At 33.9% G+C, this 15,965-nt stretch overlaps 1 protein-coding gene across 3 annotated transcripts in view; it reads right to left on the reverse strand.

Moving 5' to 3' along the window:
• Positions 1-15,965, reverse strand: part of SEC63 (SEC63 homolog, protein translocation regulator) — an 84,253-nt gene that overhangs the window by 39,233 nt on the left and 29,055 nt on the right. For all 3 annotated transcript variants that reach the window (XR_008916637.1, XM_001368312.5, XM_056818638.1), the window contains exons 3-8: positions 14,106-14,220; positions 12,583-12,695; positions 2,788-2,849; positions 2,169-2,227; positions 875-925; positions 376-484 (exon numbers count right to left, since the gene is read on the reverse strand). Coding sequence is in view for 2 of the 3 variants with exons in the window: in XM_001368312.5 (XP_001368349.1) it covers positions 376-484; positions 875-925; positions 2,169-2,227; positions 2,788-2,849; positions 12,583-12,695; positions 14,106-14,220 (509 nt within the window). In the remaining variant the exon portion in view is untranslated. The remainder of the gene's footprint in view (positions 1-375; positions 485-874; positions 926-2,168; positions 2,228-2,787; positions 2,850-12,582; positions 12,696-14,105; positions 14,221-15,965) is intronic.

The raw sequence follows: 15,965 nt of genomic DNA on the forward strand, positions 1-15,965 counted from the left end.
TACAGCTTAGCAGCTTTCTTCCAACATGCTAAATACCAAAGATTTGCTTCTATTTATTAGTATAAAATTGTATATCTAGTTTTAGCATAAAATTTCAGGTGAAAAATAACCATATAAATAAATAATGCAAATACAAACAATGAGAAATGTGAAGTATGTTAGTATCCTTTTGTAGTTTTAGTAATGAAATAAAATATTTAAAAGTTGATGTAAGAAATTAGAATCTCTCCAGTACAGGCATTTTTCTAACAGTTAATAAATATAAAATTTCATTAACTAAATATAAAATTCTCTAGGATTTACAGTTTAAGTACAGAGAAGGATGCAACTAAAAGTATAAAACTAATACTAGAACATCACATTTACTTTACTTACGTTTCATATCCATGTTTCGGGTTTTATACACAAAGTATGTATAGATTTGAGTTGTGCGAATTAAGATCTGGTCTCCACTATAGCGTATTGATCTATACCACCAAGAGCCCTAAGACATAAAAAATTGAAATTTGGTATAAATACCAGTTTATTCCAAATCATCAGCAAAAGTTGATGCTTATATTAGACAGTTAAACCTAAATCCCTTCTGTATTTAATCAAGACATTAGCATATATCATAAATGTTTAAGTTTCAGCTAGAATTTGTTTTAAGAAAAGAACTTAAGATAACAGTGACCTAAATAAAATTCTAGGCCAAATAGAGCAATAATATGTTCAATATGTTAATTCAATATTAATCAAGTGATTAGATAAAATATCATACAAAACTATTTTTAAGGTTTCCAACTTTTAGGCTCAAATTTTTTTTTTATTTACAATTATTCCATCCTAGGTCTAATTCTAAAAAACATAATAAATTCCCATTTAAAATTCTTACCACTACAACTGGAAGGATAACCATAAATGCCAACCCATATACAAGCAAAACCTGAGATGGGAAAAAGGGAAAAAAAGAGTTACCTACATCATGAGGAATACAAGAATTGTTATGAGACGTTCTGTAGACAAGATTAGGAAAGAGAGATATTTTACAATAAGAGATGTTGTCAGGATCTACCATTACCTGCTAACTTATTTACAAGTATAGACAAATCCCTTATATAAGCTATAATATCTCAATATCAAACATGCCTGGTATCCTGATGGTTGGACTCCCACAAGCTAGATCCTGGATTCCTGGGTTTGGTCTTTCTATGCCTTGTTTTATCTACCTAGATTCCTAACCTATTATCAAGGCTCTGACTTTTACAACTATGTCTTGTGTCAATCTAGATTCCTGACCTACTGCTTCCCTTTACTTTTAATAATTCTCAAGATGGGACCTGGCAAGCACTATCACAACTCATGCCAAAGCATAACATCCCTATGGAAAATTGATAAGATTGCAGTGGCCAGTCACAATGATTCTCATAAATCAGTCATTTTACCATAAAATAAAATAATAATTAATCATTGCAGACATTTTAAAATAAAAATATTTTTTAAATACTTTACATGAATCAAAGCAGACCAATAAGTAAAAATGGCAAGTAGGTCATAACATAAGATTAGAATTTGGATCTTTTGGATAATCTAATCCAAACCCCTTATTTTACAGATGAAGAAAATGAAGATGAAAAGGTCAAATGATTTGCAGAAGGCTGCACAAAGATCGTTAATTGGCACAGATGGGATTCAAAACCATGTGCTCTATTTCCAAATCCACTGCTATCCATTTAAATATTCTGCCTTTCATCTCCTGTATCTGTTCAACAAATAAGTGAATCCCAAGTCTTTTTTTTTGAAGTTGTAACAAACATTACAATTATAACACTATTTCTTCCCTAAAAGTGCCACACTTAATTCAGATAACTTAAATTCCACAAAGTGGGAACAAACATATAAGAAAGGTCACCAATCAATGGGTTAGAAGTCATTCTTAAACTTTTCAAAAGAAAGAACTGCCACCTATTTTGTGATTACTTTTAGAATTTCTGCTACCATAGGTCACTCTCCCTCCCCAACAGCAAAATGGACCAGCTCCCTCCCTCATTATCTTAAGTGTTACACGCAACACATAACAAGAATAGAGTAATGTCTAAATATAGATATATATATATATATATTCATATATACTCATATACATATATATCCCATCCTACTTCTATAGCTTTGAAACTAAGAAAACTTACCAAAATTGAGTTCTTCTGATCCACAATCCAAGCTGGCAAAGCAATTCCAAAACTTGTGGCTAAAAGGACAAAAACATCCAAGTTTCTAAAAGAAATTTTAACTTATTATATAATGCTTTACATAAGATAAAAAAAAATAAAAGTACCAGATTATACTAAATTCATAATTCTCAAATTTACAAGGCAATAATTTCCAATTTTTAATGGAGAACTTAGTACTCAAATAACTTCTTGCCGAATAACTCCAAAAAGAATTTTTTCCCCTACTTTGGGGCCTAATTTTTTGCAATTATTTAAAGAAAACAATAAAAAAAATAGAATTTTCAAGCATCTTTTATAAGCTAGGTTGAAGTGCTTTAACAATTTTACTGGTTATATTTATTTATTGATTGTATTTTTTTCCCTAGAAATTATGTAGGCCTAACACTTCAAGCTAGTTTCTTGGAAAAGGGGGGAAAAGGTACTTAAATGACACTTTACACAGAACATGTTTCACTCAAACTTCTGAAATATTCATACTTAGTATCTTACCTTCTAAAATAGTAAAAATAGGCTTCCTAATCTAATTATAATTTTGTAATATCCACCCCTACAACACTGGAAATTTTAAGATCATTACCTTGTGGCCCATCTGGATTTCCATATTCTTCCCAATTTTTCCGAGACTCTTCATCAGTTAAACTATCATTAAAACAATAAAAATTCAAAAATCAGAAAGCTATGCTTATATTAACAAGTAAAGTTAATGCTGCAAAGTATCTCCAAGACGTACAATGTTCAAAGTGTTTTCACATACTTTGCCCAGCATGATCTTTACAACAACCCTTGAGGTAGTTATTATGATTCTTATGTTGGAGATGGGAAAACTGTGGTCCATAAAAATTATGTAACATAACCAGGAATTCTGACTCTTAGACAAAATGTTCTAATATACCATGTCTTTCCAACTAAAAATTAAAATACTCAAAAAATTCATTTTTAAAAGAAATCTGAGCCATTTCCTTCCCAAAATCCAGCCTTAAAATCTTCCTGCTGTTTCAGTAATGTTTAAAGGCTACAAATAAAGGTAAATCACACCCTAAAAAACAAAACTGTAAATTACTTAAAAATGTAAACAACAGATCATGGGTGCAAAACTATAGCATATTACCAGTGACTACTTACATATAAAATACATCGAGGACAAAAATGACTAGAAAAGGAGATGGAATTGATCCTGTAGTAAACATTTTGGCCCAATGGACATAGGAGTTGCCACAAAATATTAATATATCAAGACATAAGTCTGTAGTACATTAAACAAATCCTTAATGGAAGATTTATAAAAAGGCATGAACAAAAATTACTCAGTTTGAGAAACCACAGACAGGGTACAGTATACACTAGTAGAGGAGATAAATTCTCATTTTGATGAGAACAAAGTATTAACTTCAATAAACCAAAGGCTTCCTGACATCAGAAAAAAAAAGTCTGAAATTCTACTCTCTGTTCTGAGTCCTAATGGTTTTCCAAATTGGCTCACAGGTCTTTAACTGCAAGGAAAAATCTACTACAACCTATACAAAATATGAAATTTTGAAGGATATCACAAATATTCTTTAAAAAAAATAAAGTGCACATATACCTTAATATCCATGGTATATATACCATATAGTGAAAGCTAGGTGAATGGATTTGCTTAGATCAGGCCTTCAGAACTACTAGGAGGGTATGATATAGTCACAACTCTGACAATTTTTAAACATCTAACCACAACATCCTATTAAGTAACTCTATTAATAACAGTCTTTTCACATGAACTCATAGAGTATCTCCACATATTCACTGATTACACTACCTTCATAATCTTCCTTTAGTTCACTTCTATTCAATCAGCAAATACCCAATACCTACTATGTATGACACTGTGTGTCACAGAAAGTATGAGTCTCTACAGTCAAGAAGTTTATAGTCTAGGAGAGATGCTAGTGATATATAACATAACAGATTTAGAGTCCAATCTCTTCATTTTACAAATGAAGCATGGGCTATGAAGTACCCAGATTGATAGTCAACTCTGATTTTCAAGGCTAAATTGAATCTCTATTTCCCAAACTTAAAAATTTTAAAGATCTATTAGATTAACTTCTTAAAATTTTTTCAATTAACAAAAATCCATGTCTCTCCTCCCCTTTACCCAATCTACCTTCCTCCCAAAAAAAAACTAAGGGAGAGGAAACACTTTAAGATCATGGAAAAATATGAATTTTACTACAATGACAAAAAAAGAAATCTGCTACGAATACTTTGAAAATATTAAACTTCTTGTGAACTTAGAAATTAGTAAGCATAAATATCTCTGGCATCTTTAATAATCATCAAATACATTTTCTGCTCTTTGGGTTAATCAATATAATACCAATATAAAAGAATAGATTGGCTCCTAAATCTATGCTCAGGGATTATCAGCCTTGTTAATTTTAGCCAAGTAACATTTCCCATGATGAAAAAATAGTAGGACAGCATTATATAAGGATTCTCTGAGTTCAGTAAGTATTCTGTTTATTTCCATTTTTTGGCCTTCTGGCCATATTCCTTCCTTATGTGTATTTATATCTCCCTCTGTCCTTTTTTAATGCTGGTAGGGGTATTAATATAAATCTGCCTTTCTCATCCTTCTTTTTCCCTTTGGCATTAGTTTCTCTTTACTTACCCCTCTCCCCTTTAGATAATCACTCGTTTTTCTCAGAGCTTGATAATGAATAGGTTTACATTAAAAAGAAATACTGTTATTACATATATTATATATTTGCAGTTTAACCAGAAAATTCAGCTAAAAAAAAAACATATAGAGTATGACATCAAGGAAAGAAAAAAAATTGCTAAACAGAAAAGCACTGAAATCATTCAGACAGGTAAAAAGATGCAACACCCAATAATCCTTGAAGGGAATATTATATATGAGCACCAGGGTTAGAATGGGCGCTGGAGAGCATATAATCCAATTCATTTTACAATGAAGGAAACCCAGAAAAATTGGGACTTGCTCAAGGTCATAGATGAAATCTCAACAGCAGAGCTAGGATTCAACTAAAATTCTCTAACAGATCCTCTCTTCTTTTCCCTACATTCTGCTATTTATGTTCACAAAGAAAACCTTAAGTCATAAAGAAAAAGTTAAAATACGATATTATCTGTAACATATTTTGGGAATATTCTGGTGAAAAATTGTTCAAATAAAATTTTAGGACTTAAGGAGTGTAAAAAATAGACTCGAATACAGGACTACAATTCCCACGAGCCTTTGCTCCACTTCCCCAGAATGCCTTGTAATCTCACCTGGGCCGAGATCGAGAAGGTATTTAAGCTGATTCAAAGGCTTTTGAGGGTGTCTCTTGACTCTTGGACTTCCGTTTTGGGGCAGGCCTGGCTTTTTTCATAATGTAGGTGAGGTTGTGTCTAGGCCACTCTATGGCCTGGACACGTGTCTCTTATCATGTATTTTCTTTAATCCTTAATCTTCAATAAACCTCTAAAAAAATATAATACTCCTTGCAGAGAAACTAATTTCTACCTTTCTTTTCTGCCTCAGTCTCCCCGTCTCCCTAGAGGCTTAGCCTAAGGGAAAATTACCCAGCCTCCATGTGGATGGGGGTATTGACCACAGGGGGATCAGAGCAGGGGAGAGAGAAAAGGGAGAGGAGAAGAAACAGATTTTTTCAAACAAAACTTAAAAAGCAATGGGCTGTTTAACAGGATTTTTGACTGTTCTGGTAATTTCATTGATTTCACTTGCGTGCCAGAAGAAACATTCAGCCCAAAGATTCAACTTTGAATTTGCAAATGGGTGGCTCAGGGCACTGAGAGCATGGTCCTGGGTTAAAATCTGGCCTCAGATACTTCCCAGCTATGGGGCCCTGGACGGGTCCCTTGAAACCCATTGCCTAGCCCTTACTACTCTGCCTTCGGACAATAGACATTTAAATGGATAAGAACCCAAGGAACTTTGAAGAGACTAAAGGCTATATTCTAAGGCATTTCAGACTCCAATGGTTTATAAAAATCTCTGTATTCTATTGCATTTTTTGTTTAAGGTTTAACTTTGTGATTTTAAGTTCATATATTACTGGATTCAATATTATTCTGCTTGAACTGAAGGTTGATTGAATTTATTTTGAATGTACTGAGTTTTGAAATTCTGTTGTTTTTCCCCTATAACTATGTTGAATAAGCCCATATATGAAAAAACAGCTTTTTTCTATTTTGCTGAGGATAGATGGACTTCAGAACTGGTTATAATTGTATTAACAACCTTTGGAATTTTAATGTGCTAAATACCTCAAATGATTTGATTTTAAGGGTTTTTTAAATATGATTTTTGGAATTTTTTTTTAACAATCTGGTTATTTTTGCCTGCCCCTATCATGAGGTAAGGCCCATTAGCTTAAGTGAAATACATTTTATAAACCCCAACCTTCCCACATGTGAATGGAAGTTGGGCAGTTAATTTCAGGGCATTTGTACCCTTAAAAAGCCTCCAAAAGGAGCACCCCTTTATTTATACTCTTCAGCTCACTACTTTACTTGCACCAGAATGATATATAGATTTCTTGATTATGTTCTTAACCCTAGATGAGTTTTACTTTGTTTAAAAAAAATATATATGCTTATTACCAAGGTTGAAAGATTGCTATGTTTGTAAAAATTGTGACAAATGTCCATCAATTCATAGGTTTTAAAAATGTCATACAGCAACTTATGTGAAATATTAAAGTGTTTTTGTTTGCTATTGTAATTAATTGGGCTATTGAGAATTTTGGGGATTTTGATATCTACATATTTGTACTACTGTATTTTTAAAGATGAAAAAATTGTTAACCTTGTTCAAGTCATTTGCCTTCTACTCACAGTGATCATGGCCAGATATTAAGAGGAAATGGATCTCATTTTTGGTGAGAAAGCCTTGCATTTTATATTTTCTTAGCTGATACAGAGTGTCAATGATTATAAGCTATATTTTTGAATTTTTTAAAAGCTCTTTTATTATTATATTTTTCTTGCATGTGCAATATACTTTTCCAGTTTTTTTATTATTTTTCTCTCCTTTTTATATTTGAAGCACATGTCACCAGCATTAAGATTTTCTTTAACCTTTTGATTTTTCAGTACAAGTGTAAGATACATTTGCCAGAGCATGCCCAAAAAGCTTGTGACTATAAAAACAATGCCACTAATTATTTAAAAATTATGGGACTTTGCTTAATGATTCTGTCTGATTCCAGGACAAGATATACACAGAAGAGCCATTGCACAGAGCCAAAGAAAGGCCAATCCAGGAATGGATTGACGCACTTCTAGGCCAATACAAAGGTCTTGAACCTAGTGTGAAGACTCGAGGTTACTATGTTTAACATGTGTTAAGACATAGGCTTTCCTTGTGTCCACACTCACTCTGAAGATACTCACAGACGAGTATCCCCAAACCTTGGCTCCTATAATCTGGTCCCCTTTTCTGCCTTTCATAGTGTGGTACCTTTCTGTAGTCCTGGCTACTGACTGGGTAAATGCATCATTGCTTAGATCATTTTAATTGGGCCCTGATAGAAGGACCTGTTATAGATTTATTTTTCTTTTTACTTGGAATTTTTACACATAAAACATTGATAGTCTATATTTTCATCCAGAAATTTTTTCTTTTCTTTTGGATTTTTCTGATGTCTTTTTAATATCTCTTGCCAATGGATTCATATACCTCATACCTCAGCCATGCATCCCTAAGTGATTCTGTATCTTTCAATCACCCACAACACGGGGAAATGTAAAAAAATATTATTGTAAATTGCAAAGTTTAAATTCCTTTTGAGAAGAATTTTAGGTAAAGAAGATGCTACTTCTCTGAATCCAGAAACTGAACTGTTGGAGAAGCCACCATGAAGAAGCCTCCAGACCACAAGCTGCACAAGATCAAATTGAACTTTGGGTGTGTTTGATTGAACATTTATTTGTATGTATACTTTTATGCCAAAGGGGACTGCCCCCTAACGGCTTTTTCTCAATGCGTTCAGCAATTATTGGTTTTATTCTTTTTTCTCTTATCCTCACATTATTGTAATCTTTTAAGTTTATTATGTTTTTATGATCCTTTTGGGGAAAAATTAATTTTTCCAAAAATGATCACATGGTGAAATGTAAAAAATAGACTCGAATACAGGACTACAATCCCCACGAGCCTTTGCTCCACTTCCCCAGAATGCCTTGTAATCTCACCTGGGCCGAGATCGAGAAGGTATTTAAGCTGATTCAAAGGCTTTTGAGGGTGTCTCTTGACTCTTGGACTTACTTCCATTTTGGGGCAGGCCTGGCTTTTTTCATAATGTAGGTGAAGTTGTGTCTAGGCCACTCTATGGCCTGGACACGTGTCTCTTATCCTGTATTTTCTTTAATCCTTAATCTTCAATAAACCTCTAAAAAAATATAATACTCCTTGCAGAGAGAAACTAATTTCTACCTTTCTTTTCTGCCTCAGTCTCCCCGTCTCCCCTAAATTTTAATCTTTACAGGAGATAAATTTCAGCATCTGGAAAACTGAATCATCCAAAATATACTTCAGTCTAGTATAGAATAAATAGTAAATTAACAAGTTGAAATTTCAGAAGACATTGTTTTAAGATGACAATTACCAACTATAAGAAGAGATGAAAAGATAATAATAGAAACTTAAGTACAATATGGATTTCAAAATTCTCCTAAATAGAAACTCCTTTTAATTACATAAGAAAATCAACATAAGTACTATTAGTCAATGTTAAAATTATCATCAGAAGCCTCATTCTAATGACCACTATGTAACTGAAAAGGGAACATTTGTGGTACATTAGAAGAAGTACCTTGTTAACATAGCTTTCCTATTCTCTGAATTTAAATATAACTCATTTGTTTTAAACCCAATTCTGTCACAATGCTTGAATATTTGTACCTTCTACCTCATATGATTGATATATAAAGAGTGGTGTGTAGGGAAAATAAAAATAATGGAACTCAATTATCCAAAGACATAAATTACTTGGGAAAGAACTCTTTGTTTGCTAAGAAATCCTGGGGGAAATGGAGAACAGCCTGGCAAAAACTTGGCTTGGTTCAACATCTTACCCCTTATTTCATACTAAACTCAAAATGGATAGATGACTGGAAAAATAAAGACTATGATGCAAAAAATATAAAAAGAGTAGTTAAAAAACATTTATTAAGCATATACTCTGAGCCAGGAACTGTACTAAATACTTATATCTTTCAGGATACACTGGAGAGTAAGGGGGACAGGCAGGTAGACAGGTGTCTGGATCTCTCCATCTTGCTCAGACAAATACCATCCAGAGGCCTGTACCAATCAGCATAGTAACTCTGAGCTGCTCCACTTCAAACCTGAGCTGGTTTACCCATCCTTAAGCAGCATCTTCTTCTTGGGGGCTTACTATATTGGTGACATTTAATGAAGACATACATTCAGCTTAGTTTACTGAAGCTGAAAACTTCCAGATTCAAGTGAACCATCAGGCATAGGCTCCCCAAAAAGAGCAATAAAATTTATTTTAAAAGTGAAAAGGTTTTATAAATCTCAAAGAAGAACATAAATATGAGCTAAAAGAATTGTTTGAAGGATTTATGTAAAATAAAATGATTCCTTAATATTCACTGAATGAAAACATAAGTTAGCAATGTTTTGATAAGATTTCCTTGGAAATAAAATCTACAAGTGTCTTGCTGATGATGAAGAAAAACATCAAAATTACAAAACTATTAAAATCATAATTTATAAAGTTTTTTAAATCAACCTATACATTTATGTTAAAAATTTTTATAACTCTACCTTGTACCCTAACCTTTGTTTGGGTATGTATGCTTCTGGACTTCTACAGCAAAGGGAAAAACTGGCTTAACAGCAGATTCTATGTATACAGCACTTTTGTAATCATATACAAGAATCATATATTCAACACCCTAGAAAATCTCCAAAGGACTCTGACCGAGATATCTCTCTATTCTCTGGAGTTCATCATAAAAAAAAAAAAGCTAGAAGAGATTAGGAATAGAGTTGTCATATTTTCTATACCATCTCTGAACATTATAGATGACTCTGAACTACTGTAGCAGTAATTAGCAAAGGATTATAGGATTATACTATCATCTTGATTTGGTACAAAGTACTTAAAATCAGACAAAGTTTGTGAAATGTGATGTTAGTTATTAGTTCAGCATCTAACTTCTGTTTTCAAGTAAATTACTGCTCTATAGATCTTTTACCAGGAACAGTTATTTGGGGTTTAAAGGATATAATGGGGGAAGAAAGAATTAGGACATAGGAAATTTTTATATTGTTTTTTAGGAGTCAGGAGGAAGAAGAGGAAAACACCATTTTGCAAGCATTTTTTAAAAAATTACTTAAAGGTTAAAGATACAGTGACCTCTAACAGTACCACTGGTAGCCCTCAGAATTTAGGGCAAATTGTCCCTTTTTCCGAGTGATGGCATTTACAGTATAGCAAGGATTCTGCAAAGATTCATATATTCAATTATTTCTATCACAGCAACATTGATCCTACTTCCTGGGGCAGGAACAGCCAGGATTCAATATGCATGAATCAAACTCTCCTCAAAATAAAACTCTTCTTTTCTCCAGGCCATAACCATTTAACAGATGAGAGAATATGGACAGGAATAAGAAAGATGAGGGGACAGCTGGGTAGCTCAGTGGATTGAGAGTCAGGCCTAGAGATGGAAGGTCCTAGGTTCAAATCTGGCCTCAGACACTTCCCAGCTGTGTGACCCTGGGCAAGTCATTTGACCCCCATTGCCTAGCCCTTACCACTCTTCTGCCTTGGAGCCAATACACAGTATTGACTCCAAGACAGAAGGTAAGGGAAAGAAAGGAAGGGAAGGAAGGGAAGGAAGGGAAAGGAGGGAAGGGAGGGCAGGGCAGGGCAGGGCAGGGCAGGGCAGGGCAGGGCAGGGGAGGGCAGGGGAGGGAGGGAGGGAGGGAGGGAGGGAGGGAGGGAGGGAGGGAGGGAGGAAGGGAGGAAGGAAGGAAGGAAGGAAGGGAGGAAGGGAGGAAGGGAGGAAGGGAGGAAGGGAGGAAGGGAGGAAGGGAGGAAGGGAGGAAGGGAGGAAGGGAGGAAGGAAGGAAGGAAGGAAGGAAGGAAGGAAGGAAGGAAGGAAGGAAGGAAGGAAGGAAGGAAGGAAGGAAGGAAGGAAGGAAGGAAGGAAGGAAGGAAGGAAGGAAGGAAGGAAGGAAGGAAGGAAGGAAGGAAGGAAGGAAGGAAGGAAGAACTTCTGGCAATGTTATTATGTTCCCTACGTCCTAACATTTCCTATCAAGCATTGATTTCATTTTAGTAACAAAGAAAATCAGAAAAAAGTTTGGGAAGAATGGGAAAAATGAATATCACAGTAAAAAGACTACTTACTAATTCCTACCACTGTTATTTTAACTATTATTACTGATGGAATCTTTTTCAAAGGGGGACAGATGACAGAAAGAGTTCACAATAGGACAAAAGTATCGTAACCTAGATCTTTTAGCTTTTAAAAAAATTTTGACAAATGTATTTCAATATAATTGGTTCCTTTTATAATCCTAGGTATTGTATATTTTGTTTTCAAATGCATTATTCTGAGAAGGAATAAGCTTTAGCAGTCTGCCAAAGGGGTCCATGACACACAAAAAAAGAATTTCTACAACTAAAATGGTCTGTAGAAATCGTATGGCAACAAATACAACCTAATAATATGGCAGAAAATGTGAACATATATACAACACTTATACTAAACTGTTTTAGTTTAGGCAATGTGGGAAAAACAAATTAGAAGTTTTAAAAGCATTCTTTAAAGAAAAACTGGAAAGAATACAAAAGAAAACCCTAAATATCCATTATGAAACAAGAAGGGAGGTAAGTTGCCATAGTAAATATAACAAAGTATGAAACTAAAGATAGAAGCTTCAAGAGCAAATCAGATAGAACCTCTAAAAGGGAAGAAAAAAAAGGAAATGTTTTTATTTATGCCCCCCCACACACACACACAACCATGTACACAGATAAAGCATTAAGACGACTGTTAAGAAAGAAGACACTGAACCTACAGGGTAAAAGGGAAGAAAAAGGAGAGAGGGAAGGGCCCAACACTTCAAAAAAAAAGTTTAATTAACATGTCATTTTCTTTACCTGATCATTTCTATGAAAAAACTACTTTGTCAACATGTAAACTAAAGTTACTTGAAATCAAGTCTTAATTACACTAACGTGAGAACTCAACATTTAATAAGAAAGATAATAACCAAAGCAGCACTTTTCTTTTTTTGCTTTAAGTAAAAAAGTGAACTATTTTTACCAGTATATTAAAATATTTAATACATACTAAAGAATGTGAACAAAATACTTACGCAGCATAGGCCTTTGCTATTCTCATGAACATCACTTCATCTCCTCCTTTATCTGGATGGTATTTAAGTGACAGTAAACGATATTGTTTCTTAATCTCTGTTACTGTTGCCCCCTAAAAGAAAAAAAAATATAAAGTCTGTGAGACTACAACAGATATACAATCCAGGTGACATTCCATAAAGTAAAATCCTACTCTCAATTTTAGAATCATGGAAGGATTTTAGAGTAAATTAAAACTTTTAGCTAAAAGAGTCAAGATTAAAATTACTCAGTTCCATTTGTTTGCCAATATTTCTTTGATTAACTTAATGTCTTATAATTTTTCAATTATTTATAGTTCAGTAAATAAAAATTAGTAAATGAAAATTTCTTCTATATAATAGCAGAAACTACACTTTATAGCATGCAATCCAAATACATTATTATATGAATATGTTTTGCAGGCTCAACCTATCCCACTTATCTGTTTAATTCTTTTGATGGATGGGGAAAGTGGAAGAGACTGTAAAGAGAAGAAATCAAGCCTTGTCTGTGCCACCTCCCCAGAAGATCTTGGACAAACCTCAATTTGAAGCAGGGCTTGTTTTCATTATTTGTAAAATAAAGCAGTCAAACTAGACCCCACTTAAAGTCCTTTTCCATTGTAAAATATTATGCACACTTGAAAAGAAAATTCCTAGTTATTCACCAATATGAACTAGCACCTTGCATGGGAATGAAGGTGTAGAAGAATGTTATAAATGAATTTTAAGTTCTCCCCTGTATCTTCTACCACAAATTCTAAGCAATAATAGCCTTATGTAACTTTGGATTTCTCTAGTTATTTTATATAATGTCACTCAATCATGGTTCTAGTCATAAGATCATCTTACCAGGGATGAATGCCCTCCCTCCATCTCCTCCTCTTGGAATTCCTAGTTTCCAACAAAACTCAGCTACCAGCACCACTTTCTAAATGAAGCCTTTCCTGATTCCTCTAGTTGCTAGTGCCTTCTTCTCTCTCAAAAAAGTTAACTTGTTATTTTTATGTAAGTTGAATATATATTTATACATGTACATTTTCTCCCCCAATAGAACATAAGCTTCCTGACAGCAGAAACAGTTTCATTCTTGTATTCCCAAAACTAAGATCATAATAGGTGCTTAATAAATACTGACTAATCTAATCTATTGTGTTCGCTTTAGGTTTATGTCTTTTCCAGTTTTGAATCTATGATTGGATGTTGGACATGTCTGCATCTCAGATTCTTCAAATCTGATCATTTAATCAGCTTCACAGGTATTTGTTAGGGAAAAAAACTTTTGATTACTTAAGTATTTTACCAGCTCACCAAATTCTCAGCAACAGAATGGCTAAACAAATAGTTAAAAAAAAATACCCTGAAAAAAATAATACCAGAACCATGAGTTGCATTTCTGAACTCTCATTTGTTGACTATCTGATTTCTGTTAGGCTCTGGGTCTACACTAATCTTCATGGGTTCATTAAATTAATGTGCATTACACAAAAAACACTACTTACAGGATCCAAATTTAAGACTTCATAAGGGTTGTATTCTTGATACTCTCTGTCTGTTTTGGAAACTTTGTATGCAAGGAATAAAAACAATGCCCACCCTGCAAGCAGAATTATTTTCCTGTTTGGGGGGAAAAAATGAGTATTACATAAACAGATTTGTATACTTTGATTTGTTTGAAAACTGCCAGAAAAAAAAAGCAAGATGATCAAAACAACAAATGCAAAATTTAATTCACAATTTAACAAAATTATGCCATAACATTTACCACAACATACAAAATCTAATAGACATCCCATGTTGGCTAAGTGGCATGCATGCCCCTGGCATGCCACAGGGGATTGCAATGTTGCCCTTCTCCACAGTGCCCGAGGACATTTTTCATATGCTCCGCCTCTCTGCACTTCCTCCTTCCACTGTCTAGAGCAGGGGTTCCCAAACTTTTTACACAAGGGGCCAGGCCAGACTATTAAAAAAAAACTATGAAAAAATCTGTATGTCGCTATCTGGGATAGTGGAGGCTGCAGCGCCGACGGTGATGGGCCTGTCACACCTTGCACAAGCCCATCACTGCCACCACTATACTGGGCAGCAGTATACACAGTGCAGAGTCCCCTCCCCCAGATCACCACTCACCATGCTGACATCTTCCATTGTGCAGCCACATAATCCTTTGTGTGGAGCCTCGCTCTTGTTCCGTTACTCTCAGAACAAGGCACCATGCAAAGGATTATGTCATCAGAAGTAGTACCGTACGTGAGTACGGGAGCAAAGGATGGCCACTAATGAAAGAGGTGCCCCTTCCGGAAGTGCGGTGGGGACCAAATAAATAGTCTCAGGGGGCCACATGTGGCCCATGGGCCATAGCTTGGGGACCCCTGTTCACAGACAGTTTGAAGGTACAATTTGGGTACACAATCTCTTAAAGTTTTTGGACTAATCCATTTACTAATTACTGCATCTTTTATTGAAAATAAAAGTAAAGTGCATAATTAGGTGTGTTAGCTTACATTGGAAACTTAGAAAATTTAACAGAATAGTTCTGCACTGGGTAGTGAGACAAACAGAAAGCAGCAGGGTCTTTCCTAAAACATAGTTCACAAAATATTTCTTAAAGATTTCCCACACTTGATCCCTGCATTAAGGATGGGGGAAAAAAGACAACTAGGAACTACAATAACTAATTTTTAATTTTTAATACCTATTCTAGGACTGAAGAAACTTTAAGATTCATGATAGTTTTTTTAACTGTTTAAGCTAGTATCCTCATCTACCTTTTCACCAAAGCTAAATAACCTTTAAGCTTTTAAAGTGAATCAGACATTCTTAAGTGTTCTCAGTAAAAGAAATTATAGAGAAAATAACTAGACTAATTTAAGACTAAATTTCATCAAGTATCAATTTAAATACCAACAGGTGGCAGAAAAGAGGAATAAAAATGATTTGTGTAAATTGTCTCATCATAATCTTTATTAAACCATAGATTTTAAAGTTTAAATTTAAAATATAGTCAGCAAAATGCTATAAACAACAATTTTTAAACTACTCATAACAAATGATTAATTCTACATTTTACCTTAACTATAAATATATTTGAGGACTAAAATAGACAAAGTTAATCCTTTACAAATTGTAAGAAAAACCACTATGAATTTTTTGAGGTTTGATTTTTGTTGTAGTTGTTACTGTTAACACAAGACTGGCAAACTGGGGAAGGCACCACACAAATGAGAAGGAAGACATTCCTCTTATCTTTTCATATATTTAAAGAAAATGAAAATTTATCCAAATCTATCCAAATTAAAATACCTAAAGATACTAAAATCAAAATGTTTTCATTAAACATATATTTAGTTTAAAAAAAA

The sequence above is a fragment of the Monodelphis domestica genome, chromosome 2 (assembly GCF_027887165.1).
Source record: "Monodelphis domestica isolate mMonDom1 chromosome 2, mMonDom1.pri, whole genome shotgun sequence".
Lineage (NCBI taxonomy): Eukaryota > Metazoa > Chordata > Mammalia > Didelphimorphia > Didelphidae > Monodelphis > Monodelphis domestica.